Source organism: Orbicella faveolata, unplaced genomic scaffold (genome assembly GCF_042242905.1).
Source record: "Orbicella faveolata isolate gen_17 unplaced genomic scaffold, um_ofav_v1 contig_1, whole genome shotgun sequence".
NCBI lineage: Eukaryota > Metazoa > Cnidaria > Anthozoa > Scleractinia > Merulinidae > Orbicella > Orbicella faveolata.
The window spans coordinates 2,174,720-2,189,862 of NW_028301536.1; the positions used below are offsets into that span (position 1 = coordinate 2,174,720).

The 15,143-nt window shown below is 39.6% G+C and overlaps 1 protein-coding gene across 1 annotated transcript; it reads right to left on the reverse strand.

Moving 5' to 3' along the window:
* Positions 1–712: 712 nt before the first annotated feature.
* Positions 713–10,385, reverse strand: LOC149117693 (dehydrogenase/reductase SDR family member 7-like). Its single transcript, XM_089284559.1, has 7 exons — positions 10,089–10,385; positions 8,359–8,483; positions 7,519–7,711; positions 6,836–6,882; positions 6,190–6,309; positions 2,417–2,586; positions 713–1,108 (listed from the first exon to the last, which is right to left on the reverse strand). The coding sequence occupies exons 1-7, from the start codon at positions 10,357–10,359 to the stop codon at positions 1,021–1,023; spliced, it is 1,014 nt and encodes a 337-aa protein (XP_089140685.1). The 5' UTR covers positions 10,360–10,385; the 3' UTR covers positions 713–1,020.
* Between the last annotated feature and the right edge of the window lie 4,758 nt (positions 10,386–15,143).

Consider the following 15,143-nt stretch of genomic DNA (forward strand, 5'->3'; position numbering starts at 1 on the left):
AGGAGTAGACATGTGGAAGAATGTAGGGTTAATCAGGGTTTCTATGAGCTCTACAAAGAGCTCCCGATCAACTCGCTGCGATTCTTGAACGGAACACATTTGATTTACTTCGCAGCGAAGAGACTGTTGGTGAACTTCTTTCGAATGCTTTGTAAATGAAGATGGTTAAGTTAACTGGTCTCAACGCACAAGATACAGTTGCGGAATTTATGCAAGCATAGACGTCGCCAATTACTTTCAATAAAATACTTTCACAACAAAACTCGCTAGACCGTAAAATGTTAGCCTTCGTTTATCCCCTCCACTAACTATGCCGCCATTTCACAGCTATTACTGATTTCGTGCTTGCATGAGCCGAAACATTGCCATTGTTCATAGAGGCGGAGCTTAGAGTCATTAATATGCTCGCACGAGGTTCAAAATGAATCAGTTCAACTCCCAAAGGCTCTTGGGACGGCGAGGAATCAAAGAGAGAAAATGTATGTTCCAGAAATGTTGGATTTGATACTATTTCTAGACATTGGATTCCCTTCATATGTTGCATGAGTCCTTTATACGTTTTAAGAAAACATATCCATGTGGGACCCAACGAGCTGACATCTTCATTTAGAAGAAATTCGGTCTCAAAGTTATCATACAGCTATTTCCCATACTCAAATTTACCCAGAGTAGGTCAAGTTGAACACAAAATTGATAAAGGTTAACGAGATGGTACCGAGTCAAAAATGGTTGTTATTTTATTATGAAAATATTTTCTTTAAAAGCCATATGCAACCCTTTCCATATTTTATAGTCGAGCCGTGACAGAATAAAACGCAGGGGAACCTTTGCCTGTTACGGCCATTTTTCTTTATTGTGTCATGCCATTTGTCGTCTCGGTCTTTCAAATTTAGCGCCATTGCACCCGTAAATATCCCAGATGTGTCACACAATTCTGCGCGATGAGAGTCACATATAGAAGGGAAAGGGGGCAATACAATGTTACATTTTCACGACTGTTCTACATTCCATTTCCTTAGTCTATGACTCCCTGGTCAGTTCTGCTGCAGATTTCTCTTTATGCTGCAAAATTGTTTTTGTGGCTTCCATAAGGAACATCTTAGTAAACCTGCAAGTAAAAGACATGACAAAGTGGTTTTGATATTAATGCCACAACGTTAAAATCACGGTACAGTGGCCAAAGCCCGGGGGGTGACTTCGCTGTTGAAGGGGTGGGGATGCTCCTTGTCTCGTTTAGGGGTGTAAAATTGCGGTTTTTGATTTATCATACCAACACCAATGAAACACCAGGTGAGCTTTCGCGCGAGTACATGATACATTCACAGGTGAAACGATGACCTTTCCAATGGCTACGTAATAAATCGCGCCTTTCATAGTAAAAGTAAAATGGTTTGGTATGCGTATTTTGTTGGTGTTTAAGTAATTAATTGGACATCACATCCCAGCCTAGTGATTTGGACTCTGCCACTGCCGGTCCCAAACCCAAATGAGACAGGAGGAGGGTTGGGCGTGGGGCTAACAAACCCTCCCCATAAAAAGGTAGCCTGCTACAGAAACAGAAATTACTCAAGACGCCTCAGCTCTCGGGAGAGAAGGTCCTTAAGAAGACGGATCAATGGTCATTGATCAGTGACCATTTCAATCGAGAATGGTTCACAAGACCACGAAGATATCACCAGACCACTCAACAGAAAATCAGACTGACCATGTTTGCATTGGAAAGAAATTCAGAAGTCGCTCCAGGACGTGAGAGTAAAAAGAGGTGCGGATGTTGCTTCAGACCAGACTTAGCTGTTGCACATCTCAAGCTAAAACTAAAGAAAAACTGGACTGGAGCAGCGCCTCGACGTAATAGCTTTGAAATCGGGCAGCTGAAAGAATGATGCAAAGAAGCTAAAGGAGTTCAGGGTCACAGTTAAAAACAAGTACCAACTTCTCTAGGAACGGATGAAAGATGACGAGGCTGTTGATTGTATTTGGATGGGAGTGAAGGAGTCTTTAGTTTCAACTTGTAGGTAGGTACTTGCCCCCAAGAAACACAAGGATAGGATAGCACATACATACTAACAACTTGTGACAATGTGGAAGGTGAATTGATCAACATGACACGAGCGTGGGACAAAGAAAAAATCCGAGGCCCTGACAAGAATCGAACCCATGAACTCCCGAACAACGGGCGGGAAGCGAGCTATGAGAACTGATGGAGAGCAAGGCCAGTTCATATGTGACAGGCGTCTTGCATACTGCTACAATCTGCACTGTTGTAGCCATTGCGAGTGGTGATAAGTGAATTCACATCTTTATTCACTTATCACAACTAGTCACTAGTTTTTCAAGTGCTTTCAGGAAAGCTTGATCATAACTTATATCACATCACAATTAAACAAACTTGATACATTAATTAAGCAACACATACCATCTATAAAGGTTTGGGAAGTACTGGTTTAAATAGACCATCAGTAGACCCGGTTCACTTGAAATCCAAACTTCATCCAAGTTGTTTGCCATGCTCACTACCATTAACTCTGCACAGCGCTCAGTCGACATTAATTGTAAGCCAGATATATCAGGTGGATCCTTAAACTTCTGCAAGGGCAAAAGTCACTGGAAATTTATTTCAAATGGCGATTACACTTACAGTTACGTTACTGAATGCCAGTTGCTGATAGCTCTTCATTGTAAACACACAAAGTCGGTTTCTGTCCCGTAGACACGACTCAGCACTGTAGTACTCATGTCTAGATGCCTTGGGCATTAGAGTTACATGACACGCTGTTCTCATTTCAATTGGCCAATCAAAGTCTAAGATAACAAGTAGAAATAGAAACTAGGAAAAATGTACCTTGGATTGGCTGCGTTCAGTCAACTCACATCATTACGCCAGCGTGGTTGCCCGAAGGTGTAGTGGATATCACGCCCAACTAGTAGTATGCAGAGAGACGCAGGTTCGAATCCTGCTCGGGATACGAAGTGTTTCTTTCATTTCAGAGACACGTGTCAAAAGCCGCTTAACCCTTGCAAGTTATTTACACCTTTTTATTTAAGTCTGAGATGTCTAACATAGTTGACATCCCAGACAAGCCATTGTTTGTCTAAAAATTGTCAGTATAGATTTTCCTCGATCGAACTGCCGAAAATGAACTTGGAGTTTGGTCGTCGGAGTTTTTCGTTTTTAGGGGCTTCAATTTTTAACAGTTTACCGGCGGACATAAGAACTCTGAACTCTAGGCTTTTATTTAGGCAAAAGGCCAACGAACATTTTTATTTGTAATTTTTAATCGTGCGTTTTTATATGTTTCCCAATGTACTAGTTTTGCCTTTTTAACTTTTTATCTTTTTTAAATTTTTAAATTTTTAAATCTTACAGGACCCCTTTGATAACAGTACTTTATAGGGTAACCGCGGGTTTCGCCCATAACGAGTTTCGCCCATGAGGCGCTTCGCCCAGAACGAGAATGGTTTCGCCCAGACAGACACAGTCGCCCAGACGAATTTTGTTTTCTGTTCATACGTGGGAAGACTCCTAGGCCTCTGGCCTCCCAGGCCTCTAATTTCCTTTTCCATACCGCACGCTTTGTCGGAGTAAGCTATTCCACGCGCGCGCACTCATGAACTATACTAGTTTTAATCTCATTTCAAAATATATGTTGCCATTACCTATGTCAGAAATACAATCTTTAAAAACTCTCGATTCCTCTCTTTAGTATTCGCGAATCCGTATTCGTAACTTATCTTTCGTGTACGTTTCAACAGTGAAAGTGATAACTTGTTCGTTTCAACAGTGAAAGTGATAACTTGTTCGTTTCAACAGTGAAAGTGATAACTTGTTCGTTTCAACGGTGAAAGTGATAACTTGTTCGTTTCAACAGTGAAAGTGATAACGTGTTCGTTTCAAAACCTTTATTCTGTGCATACGCACGTTTAGGTTGACGCTTTTTGAGTTAGATTGTAGACGTTTTACTTCTGGGCGAAACCATTCACGTTCTGGGCGAAACGATGTGGGCGAAACTCGTTATGGGCGAAACTCGCTATAACCCTTTATAGCACTGATGGGTTAATCCTGTCAAAAGATTCGTTTATTATTATTATTATTATTATGGCACTACCCATAAGAGTCAATGTATGTTAGGGTATAAACCCTCTCAACTATGGAGAGCTAACCACTGTCCAGTTGGTGATATTTAGACTAACCTAACCAAGAAGTGCCATTTCGTTATTTTGTCATTTTGTGTTTTCTACACGCCCCTGGACATACAAGGTACTAGGCAACGCTTCGTGGTGGTATACCATGATATTCCACGAGTCACTTTTATTTTGTTGGCACACACAAAAGCCTATAGATGTGTGTATACCAAGAAAATACAATTGGCAAGTGGGATATTCCATTTTATATAATACGTCAAATTATTTGTTGCATTTTGATTCGTTCTCACCTATGATCTATTAAAGGGAAGACGAATTGATGACATCAATATAACAAACATTTTCCCTGTTTTTTTTTTTTTTTAATGACGGAAAGCTTTCAGAATTTGGATAATATTTTACAAGATTGGGTGAAAGATAACTAAGGTACAAAATGCCTTGCCAAGGCCGTGAGAAGATAAAAAAAGCCGTTTCTTTTTAGAAAATGACCCAGAAAAAATACTCAAGCTGTCCCATTCAGCATTCGAGTGAGACTAAGCCAAACACAAAATTGGTCTTGTAAGAAACCAGGATTGCTTTGTCTCGAATTTAACAAACCCAATAAAATGAAAATGTTTAGGAGAATATATTTTTTAAAAAATTCAACTTTTTTCAGTCTCAAAATAATTGTTGACACAGACTGATGTCAGGAATGAAACATCAAAACATCACTTCTTAAAATCAGTTAAAGTAAAGTTAACACAATTAACCTTGCTTTCCGACACAAAATGTTCCAGTCCGTTTCAGGGCACAGCAGTCAGGCAAAGTATAGGCTCACCAAAGCTCACGGCCAACTGTATCGCAGCTAGAAAGTGTCTCCGACAGTACATCAAACTGATTTGAGAATCACCAAACACAGAAGTCACAGAAGACACAAATTTCCACCTTCACTAACGCTCCTTTCATTCAAAACTCTAATTGAATAGCCTCCAATGTTGACTGCAACTGCAAGTTTTGAACCAAGCATATATTTTCCTCCTGCAATATTCAAGGCAACGTCCGGGTTTTCAGCTCACAGGGCTGCTCTGATGACAAAAACTGACTTGATTTTTCAGGCTTTTTCTATAAGACTTGTAGATTTCGCAGTGAAATTCTGCTTTCCCAGTAAGTTTTCATTCTATGAGAAGTGATGCTCTATTCAAGGTTGACAGTGCCAATTGATTTCCCTGAACCAATCACAATTCTTTGCTATGCATAATAATCAATCAGATTACTTCATATTGTGTAGACCATAGATTTTCTCAAATTGTTATTTCTGTGTTACTTTGTCAAAGTGGGCAACTGAGGCCCAGCTTTCGAGTTTATATAAGTTGAGAGATTGTGAATTAAAAAAGCTTTTCCTGTGGTACCTTGTTTCATTATTACATAAAACAAATAGATCATTTCCATGTTACCATGAATCTGTTCAGTAATAGATCACAGACAACGTCAAAATGTGGTAAGAACATCAGTGACACACTCGGCTATCGCCTTGTGTGCCACATTTTTGTTATCACCAGATTTTGATGTCATCTGTGATCAGTATTACTGAGCAGATGCAAGGCAACATGGAATCTGTTTGTTAAGTATATCATGAGAAAGTGTTGCATGACCATTTAATACCATGTCTACTGGTGTAAATGTATATCAATAGCTCCATGTTACTTCATATTACATGTTTTACTAAATTACACTTTTATTTAGTATTTTATCTACTTGATGGATATTTAACTAGTTTTTTTCCTCTCATTTTATTATTACCGGTATGTTTGTCATGCATTTTATACATGAGCCCCTGGCTCAGATACTGAGGGCAACCTAATCCCATGCACGACATCAATAAATTAATTGATTGATTGATTGATGTCAGTATCTGTCATAGAACATACAGTGGCCAACACAAACACTGCAGTGCGTGATGGGAGGATTGGGTGTAAAACAATGGCTTTCCTGTATCCTGATTGAGCGATCCTTAAAGGGTTACAAGTCTTTATAGATATATCGATCAAAAACACATTGTTTTCTTACTTCATCAATGTTCTCAGTGAAAAAATGAAGAGAGATGTTTGTCTTGACAGGTCCTGGCAGAACAGTCTGTACATGGATGTTGTGCTCAGCCAGCTCCAGCTGTGCAGTATCAAAGTAGCCCTACCAAAATGATAATGGCCATAAGTACCTGATGCATTTTCTGGCCATTAGACTTAGTGTTGTTTCCAAGACAGAGCCATTAGGGAGCACTGGCCAGGGGTTGGAGGGGAAACAGAATTAACTGTTTCCTGTGGGATCAAGCAAGCATATAATTCTGAAAGAACTAAAGAATGTTTCAAAATTTTCTATTTGACTTGAGACTTAACAAGCTTGATTTTCACCACTCTCTCAAGTCTAGTCTGTGGGTGATTGAAGCCTCACTTGAGACACGACCTGATTATACCCCATTCAAGCTATTGTTTCCTCATGAAGTTCAATTTAAATATTGTTGTTTCCTTGGACATTATTATGTGAGAAAAGAAGATAAAACAAGAAATAGACAGTCTTAATTTAACAAAAAAAAAAAAATAAGTAAAAAGGTATGTTGTTGCGCAATTTAGCCATGTGCTTAGATCTGCTAGTAATTTCTACAGGTAGCTTGCAGATGCACTTTGATTAGCAGCATTTGTGTCCTATTAGTACATACCTGCAATGCATGTTTACTGGCACAATAAGTTGCTGAAAAAGGTACGCCTATGAAGAATGTTTAATTTTACACATAGTTATCAGTATTACTACAGAATTCACTCACAAAATTATTTCATCATAAAAATCAGCTGCACGTTCGGTTGGTCGGTCAGTCATTCAGTCAGTCAGTCAGTCAGTCAGTCAGTCATCCAGTCATTCATTCATTCAGTCAGTCAGTCAGTCAGTCATTCACTCATTCAGTCCATCCATCAGTCAAATTGAGTCAGTCAGTCAGTCAGTTAATCAGTCAAATTGAGTCAGTCAGTCAGTCAGACTGCATAAGTCATTCAGTCAGTCAAATTGAGTCAGTCAGTCATTCAGTCAGTCAGTAAGTCATATTAAGTCAGTCAGTCAGTCGAATCGAGTCAGTCAGTCAGTCTGTCAGTCAGTCAGTCGGTCAGCCAGCCATTCAGTCAGTCAGTCAGTCAGTCAGATTGAGTCAGTCAGTCACTCAATCAGTCACTCAGTCAGTCAGTCAGTCAGTCAGTCAGTCATCTGGCACTCCTTTCAAGACTTTTCAGTTTTATAAAACAAGTTTAACAATAAATTATTTAAACCCATGCAGTTAATACATATTTTATAAAACCCAAAACTTGTCAAATTTAGTCATTCCAACAAATGAATTAAAATTAATGACATTACATGTCTTTCCAGCAGTACTGCTCACCACCACAATCTGCCCCTCGTGACGTTCAATCATATGCGGGAGGACTGCTTTGGTCAAAGAGATGGGTCCAACAAGGTTTAAATCCAAAAGTGCTCTATCCACCTCTAATGATGTTTTTTCCACCAAAGCTATCTGTGACCTACCAGCATTGTTCACCAGAATGTCAACCTAATACATTGAGAAAACAACTGAACTGGTAGTCCTGCTTCAAATGCCTCATGTTAATCTGCTGTTGTTTTCTTGGGCTTTGTTTTTTTATTTCTATTAAGGTTCAGTGCATGACGATCGATTGTGCAAAATTGGGAATGCACTTGGGCATGAATAAAGAAATAATGACACCGGAATGTTCTAACTACAAAAGTTATACTAAACCAGTCTATTGCACCTGAGTATATGACTGTACCTCATAGAACAAGAAAATCACTTATTTATAAATATTAATATAAATTATAATATCATATTTCATGGCAATATCAAAACATCAAACAAAACTTGTCTCTGTTAAAACTTCATTACATAATTCGTGAGTCTATCTAATATAAAAGTCATTATTTTTATTGTAACTGTGCACAGTAAATTTATTGGACAGATTATGAAATACACCTGTACACACAGCTGGTCTATCACAAAACACCTTTTTGTAATGTCATCTGACTACTAATTTAACCCAGGTTCCAGCGGAGTATTGGACCTCTCTCCTTCCAAAACATAATTGTTGTTTTCATTGCAGAATCAGTGTATAATACCAGCAAAATTGCCTTGTTTGACAGTCTGAAACCCTGTCTTTACATTATCAAGAAAAAAACACTGTATACCTTTCCAAAGTGTTTGAGGACATCTTGGGTCAGTTTTTCATGTGTGTCATATTTTAGCAAGTCCAAGGGAAGGACAAGAATATCTTGATCTGTTTTAAATGAGGAATCATGAGCAATGGCAATGGCTGAAATATAAAAATTTACATAAAATTTATTATGAAATGGGCATTAGAAATTAGCCAATAACAGTAAAATTAATTAGAAAAGAGGGTTTACATGAATTTTTTTTTTACCTGTTAGACGTGGCACAAAGAGCCCAAAGTCTAAAAGTTATCATATAAAGGTATCTAGCAAGTGGATTTTAAAACAATGAGATTAACATCAACTCGGGAAATGGTTGCTGGTGAGATTTCATTCTAACTTGTAATATTATTGGTTTTTATTATATGGCTGTGTCTTGCAACGACTGGGAACTATCGAGTTCACGAATTTGATTGGCTGAAATCGATATTGACCGCGGCCTAGATTTTCCCATCTAGACCGGCATCTAGACCGCTTTCATTTTGCATTGAAAAAGTAGCAAACTCAAATACAAAAATGTTCACCGTTTTCTTTTATTTTTTCTCAATCATTTATGGAGGTTGCAAAAAGCCTGATGACAAAAAAAAGTAACGAGGACGAGCAAATTTTGGCAGGTTTAAGTTAAGCTCATCTCCGTTTGCAAGCAAAATGTCAGCAAACCAGTTACATTAAACGAATTAAATTTCTCTTCTTTGCCATAAAATAAACATCTTATTAACCAAGCTAAGTCAGTCTGTATGGGAGAATCTTGACCTAGGTCGTGTGTACAGAACTCACTACGTTTGGTCTGTACTCACGACCTCGGTCAAGATTCTCCCATGCAGACCCCCTGCTTGGTTAATAAGAGCTAACTAATAATATTGTAATAATATTGTAATATTATTGGTATAAAGCCGACATGCATCATGCTGTGTAATCTAATGGCAAGACAATTAACCCTCACAGTGCCTCTCTCCACCCAGGTGTATAAATGGGTACCAGCAAACTTAACACTGGGGGTAATCCAGGGGGGAGTAGAAATACTCCTAGTCACTTCATGCAACAGAAACTGAGATAAGCTGTGGCTTGATGAGCCACTTTGCTCGTATGCAGACTTTATCTTTTACCTTTACCCTTGCAAGGCTGCTCTTCTATGAAAAACTGTGGTGACATAATCAAATCATTCAGGGACCTTGACCCGATGTGTGTGTGTCTGAGTGTGTATGTGGGGGGGGGGGGGGGGGGACTCCCAAATAAAAAGGATGGGGAGTCTCCTCGTACCTTTTTGGGGTTAAAAACGCAGTTTTGGTCCCTCTTAGGATGCTTAGCCTCAAAAGGTCCACAGCGGGAGCTTTTACAGTACCTTTAAGAGTACTGAGCCGGGAAAATGTGGCAGGAGATAATGTGTTATGTAAGAATTTGTACCTCTTTATAGGAGACAAGAAAATTCCGACGAGCACCCCCGTCAGGGAGTTTGCTTGTCGCGAATCAGATGGCAAGCTGTTCCACAGCTCAGCTCTAGACAATAAATCGGGGAGCTATCGTTTGTTTGGGCAGAGATTGCGCCAGAGAGTCCGGGGCTGGGCAAGTGTCCGTCCTCTGGCCGTGGTAAAATTTTCAAAGGCCCGGAGCTTTAAGGCGATCTCAAAAGCTTACCATTAAAATAGTACGACGTACTTAATTTATGCAAACCTATTTTGCCCAAGTTATTTTATCTTAATTCAACCCACCTGCACAATTCTTCTTGACTCTCTCTAATTCTGCCTTCCTTCTCGCAGACAGTACTAATTTGCAGCCATATTTGACTAGTTCATAAGCCAAATATTCACCGATACCGCTCGAAGCGCCAGTAATCCAGACCACTTTCCCGCGCAAGGCAACCGCTGGATCTTGACCGATCCTCTCATAAATCATCAATAAAAAATCACCATCTTGGAATTTGAAAAGTAAGAAACAAACAAGAGGAACAAGAACTGCAGCGATCAGGAAATCTCGGCCCATTACGATGACCTTGCAACTTATGACCACGTCTGTAACAAGACACGTGACCAATCGATGGTAAAACAAAAAAATATTGGAATAGGAATCGGGACCAAGGACTAAGGAACGAAAGAACAGTGAACAGGGAATGGGAAATACGGAGTTTTGGTTTTACCTAAACGTGTTACACCACAAAGAACATATAATCGATAAACCTGCGGAATTTTATCTATTTATTTTTTTGTCATTATTCGAGAACTTTGTGTTTAGAGATTCCCTCAGTTGCTATACATTATTTGGCATGGGAGAGATTTGTCTGATTTTGCCACTTAGTCCCCGTTTAGTCCTTAATAAATTAGTTGAAACTCACTATTCCAAACTCTCAGGGAATAAAAAAATAGCTCGAAATAGCAGGAGGTCGAAATAACCGATAGTAAATGACTGAAGCGCAAATCCAAGGATATGGTTTTAAGTTCGACATAACCGAATTCGATTTAGCGAGGTCCAACTGAAATGCTATATCTTTGCTGCTTGTATTTGGTCTCGATAGAAAATAGATTAGCATGGAAATGGTTGTTTGAGTTGTCTGCGAGAGTAAAAGTAACGTGCAAGGTAAATCTGTGAGCCCAAGAGAAAAATTCTTTTCGCTAGCGTATTTTTTCCACATGCGACTTTAATAAGTATCCCTCTGCGCGAACTGCTGAATTTATTTTTTTGCAAAATTAAAGGTGATTAATAGGAAAGATATTTGCTTACAAAAATTGTTTTTGTTATGTAAATGTACAAACCGTTAAACAAAAGAATTCTTTGTTTCACCAACCAATAGTTCTCTGGTTGGCATCTTAATAACAATAGATGACGTCACTGAATCTTTGCTATTCTGTCTCAAATGGTTGGCCGATCGTTTGAGACTATTATTGCAGCATAAAGTGATAAAGATTGGTAGTAATCCATCAGATGATAAGCGAGAGAGTGCTGCAAAGGGTTGTCATGCACCTTGATTAAAACTAAGCAAACATGGACAATAGACGTATTGGGTTAACATGTTTACAGCTTGTTGCCACCCAATTCATACCACGTGATGATTCATTTGGGAGGTTGCAATTGTTCTGTTTGTACATATACTCATGCACTCAGTTGCGCGTGACAAATTGCACAATTAGAACCACACGTGATCTGAATTGGGTGGCAACAAGGATAAACACTTTAACCGAATACGTCTATAGCTTTTTTTTTACATTAAAGCCGAAACATGATTAGAGTAAAGCTGCAACAAGTCGCGGGGACAAGTCCCATCGTGTGAACTGGCCATTTGTGCTTCAAAATCTAGTCGCAGGGGCTAATTTTGGTCCCTGTGACTAGTCCCACGAATTCAAACCAGTTTGAATTTTTGGGACAAGTCCCTGCGACTTGTTCCTCAGAACGCTTCGTGTGAACTGTTCGTGGGACAAGTCCCTGCGACCAGTCCCTTCGTGTAAACTCTTCAGGCGACTAGTTGCAGGGACTAGTGGCAGGGAATAGTCCCCTCGTGTGTGCCGACAAATATTCTGCTTTCTATTCATCGCCGATAACTGCCGTCGTATTTCTTCATCGGTCCATATTTCAACTAGACATTTGGCCTCATAATAGCCCCAATTTTGGTTCTTTAGGGCAGTCGCCTCCTCTCCGCATCCATCCGCCATTTTGAACGTGTTTGGTCTGATCATAATTGAAGGTTGTTTTAATCATGCTCAGAATAATCATGTTTCATTCGCGCAATGCACTGTCTGATGTGAACACTTTTCATAACGAAACACGTTTCATTCGTGATCAGACTGATCATGTTTTCGGCCTAGTGAAAACACAGTTTAGCTCTTCTAATAAAAGTCTGGACACCCCATCTACTTGTACAGGGGCGGATCCAGGAATTTCTGAAAGGGGAGGGGGGGGGGGGTTGTACACCTTTAAACTTTCGACGCCATCGGCGAGGATAACGAATGCTGCAGGTGAGAGCTTCCAAGGGGCTCCGAGGTCATCCCATTTTTTTTTCCGATTTTGTCTTCTAAAACGCGATTTCCAATGTTCCTGACACTTGAAAAGCGTTCGTGAAAGCATGATATAAAATCTGGAGTTTACCTTACTTCTCAACCAGAAAAACACAACTAATAATTCAGTCGTGAAATGTACATTATCTTCAGTTCCTAAAGCCTGGTTCACACTAGCGACAACGACATCGTCACTAACGACAAAAAAGGAACGTTAATTCGACGTAAAAAGGACATTATATTTGTAGTGTGAACATGTAGACATAACTAGAATGACATATTAGCAACATGACAGCATGAACATAACGACATAAAGATCAAACTGATCTTTTCCTTATGTCTTTATGTCGATGTCGTTATGTCGCTAATGAGAACCGGGCTTAACTTGACAATCAGTCACTTGGTGGAAGTGAAACAACTTCAATTCGTATACAACAATTTTATTCTATAACTTTTATGAAAAGTCGAAGAAATAAAAATTAAGCATTAAGAAATGTTTAAACTGGAGAGCGAAACAATCTAATTATTTTAGTGCAAATCTACTAGTAGTTTGCTTTATCAAGTCCTCTTCACAGACACTTTTCTTGGCAACTTGCACGGCTCCGTAGAAGATCACAATTATGTGAGATGAACTTGTAATTATATTATTACACGTGAAGTAACTTTTGGTTGGTCTAGAGAACGCCTCGGGTGTAGGTGAAACACGTAAACAGGTATTTGAAATTGTTTATTGGAAGCAGATTATGAATCGAGAACATATGCATTTAAAAAAACGTTTGTAACTTCACTTGGAGGAAAACAACTTCCACAGTACAGCAAAGTTAACGTAATTTGGAAATATATAATTTTAACCTACACTGACAAAGATAATAGAAGCAAAACGGTATATACTTCTTTTATACCCTAAAGTTTACCTTCCGGTGCTTTTAAATGAATAAACAATTGAGATTAGCGCTCACCGGCGTGGGAGGGGGGGAGGGGGGGGGGAGGGGGGGGGGAGGGGGTACTCCCACATAAAACGGACGGAGGCGCCCGTCCGAAATTTTGAAAAGAATACCTAAGAGGTACCAAGATCCTGTTTTGTGGGCGTGGCTTTGAAAATTTTTCTCCCCTAAGAGACACCAATTCTTACATAAAACATTAACTCATGTCAATTTTTTTTGACTCAAAACCCTTAAAGCTACCATAAAAGCTCCCGCTGTGGACCTTTTGAGGCTAAACACCCTAAAGGTCGGATTCACGGTACAATATTGCCCCCACAGGCTCAACTGCATCGTGTATCCACCCCTGAAATTGTTGCGCGCAATATTGCAGCAGTAGAATTTCGTCCAACTTCTGCCACGTTGCGCGCAACAAATTTCTTCGTGTACCCAAATTTCAGGGTTCAGCCAATCAAATCTCACATTCAAATTTAACCGCTCATCCGAATGTTGCCCGTCGTACGTTCCACATAAATTCAAGTCAAGTTTACGGGTCGTCAAAAAAGAAAGCGATGGCTTGGTCAGCCGCAGAAGAAACTATGCTAATTGACGATTACAGAGGTAAGTAATCTTTTTCCTAAGCCTTACCTGTGGTTCGGAGTCCAAACGTTTTGTTCTGGATATTTTCATTCACTTCTTTTACCAGCTTTTATATTGCTCGCGTGGTGGCAAGGAGTAGTCGTAGCGCGCGGAATTTTGCTCCGTTTATCGATATACAAAGGCAGGAAAGGATTTTGGATTGCGCGATGTAAACATGGTTGGATGAGAGCTTGGTAGCCGCTCATCATATATTGCGCGAAATATTGCAACCGTGTAGCCACGTCGAGTAAATAATCGTGCGCGCAATATTGCACTGTACATACGGGCCTTAAAGAGGTACCAAAACCGCTGTTTTGAATTGACCCCTGAAAGATACGACGAGCACCCCCGTCCTTTTTATATGGGATTGCCTTATCATCCTCAACACAGATTGTGTCGGGAACTACACTGGAATTTCGTTTTGCCGCATGTGATTGCGAAAGATGGTAGTCGTTTGTTATTGTTCTGTCTGAAAGGGAAAAAAATGTATGTATTAATCGCGGTGTGTACTGAAAAGATAAAGATCGATAACGGGAGAATTTTATTTTATAGGATGGCTTATCACGAGTGAGGCATAATTGTCATAATAAAACATTAAAAATGTGAGAGAGCATGTGAATACTGTGTCGCCAAGTAGAATTAGGCTATAGCGGTGGAAATTCAGTGATGTCTATCAGCTGCTAGCGTGATGGCGCGATAGTAGAAACGATGACAGTAAGGGAAATTGTCTTATCAACAACGGAAATACCAGGGAATTAGTAAGCAAGTGGTAAATGATTCGTGATTTCACAGGTCGATTTCAAAGGTACGTGGGTGACCTCATATAAAATAGATCTAAAAGAAAATTTGAGACAGTGTACTCTTAACTCGTTCTATCCATTATTTTTAAAATACAGATATTTATATATTCGTCTTTGCATTTGGCTGACTGTTGGTTCAAATTGCCGCAATATACCACTCCTGTCAATGTTTCAGGGCCATTTTCGTGTCACCTTTTCCACCCTCCCCGGCCCTCCCCTACACCCTCCCCTTCCCCCATAGATGAAGAAAATACCTACCCACCCCTCCCTAAGAGTTAATTTTTGATAAAAACAGGTCTAGAAAATGGTCCAAATAATAGTCCAACAGTTCAATGGTCCAAGGGTCCATTGGTCCAGTCCATATCTTACCCTATGCCGTCGCCAACAGTTCAAATGCCTTTTTAGTACAAGTTAATACTTTG

Excerpts from the sequence above, each read along its gene's own strand:
- LOC149117693 (XM_089284559.1), bottom strand. The coding sequence starts at position 10,359 with ATGGGCCGAGATTTCCTGATCGCTGCAGTTCTTGTTCCTCTTGTTTGT. Across the intron at positions 6,883-7,518 it reads CAGTACTGCTGGAAAGACAT|GCGTACCTTTTTCAGCAACT; the intron begins GTAATGTCATTA and ends CATTCTTCATAG. Across the intron at positions 6,310-6,835 it reads CCAGTAAACATGCATTGCAG|GGCTACTTTGATACTGCACA; the intron begins GTATGTACTAAT and ends TCATTTTGGTAG.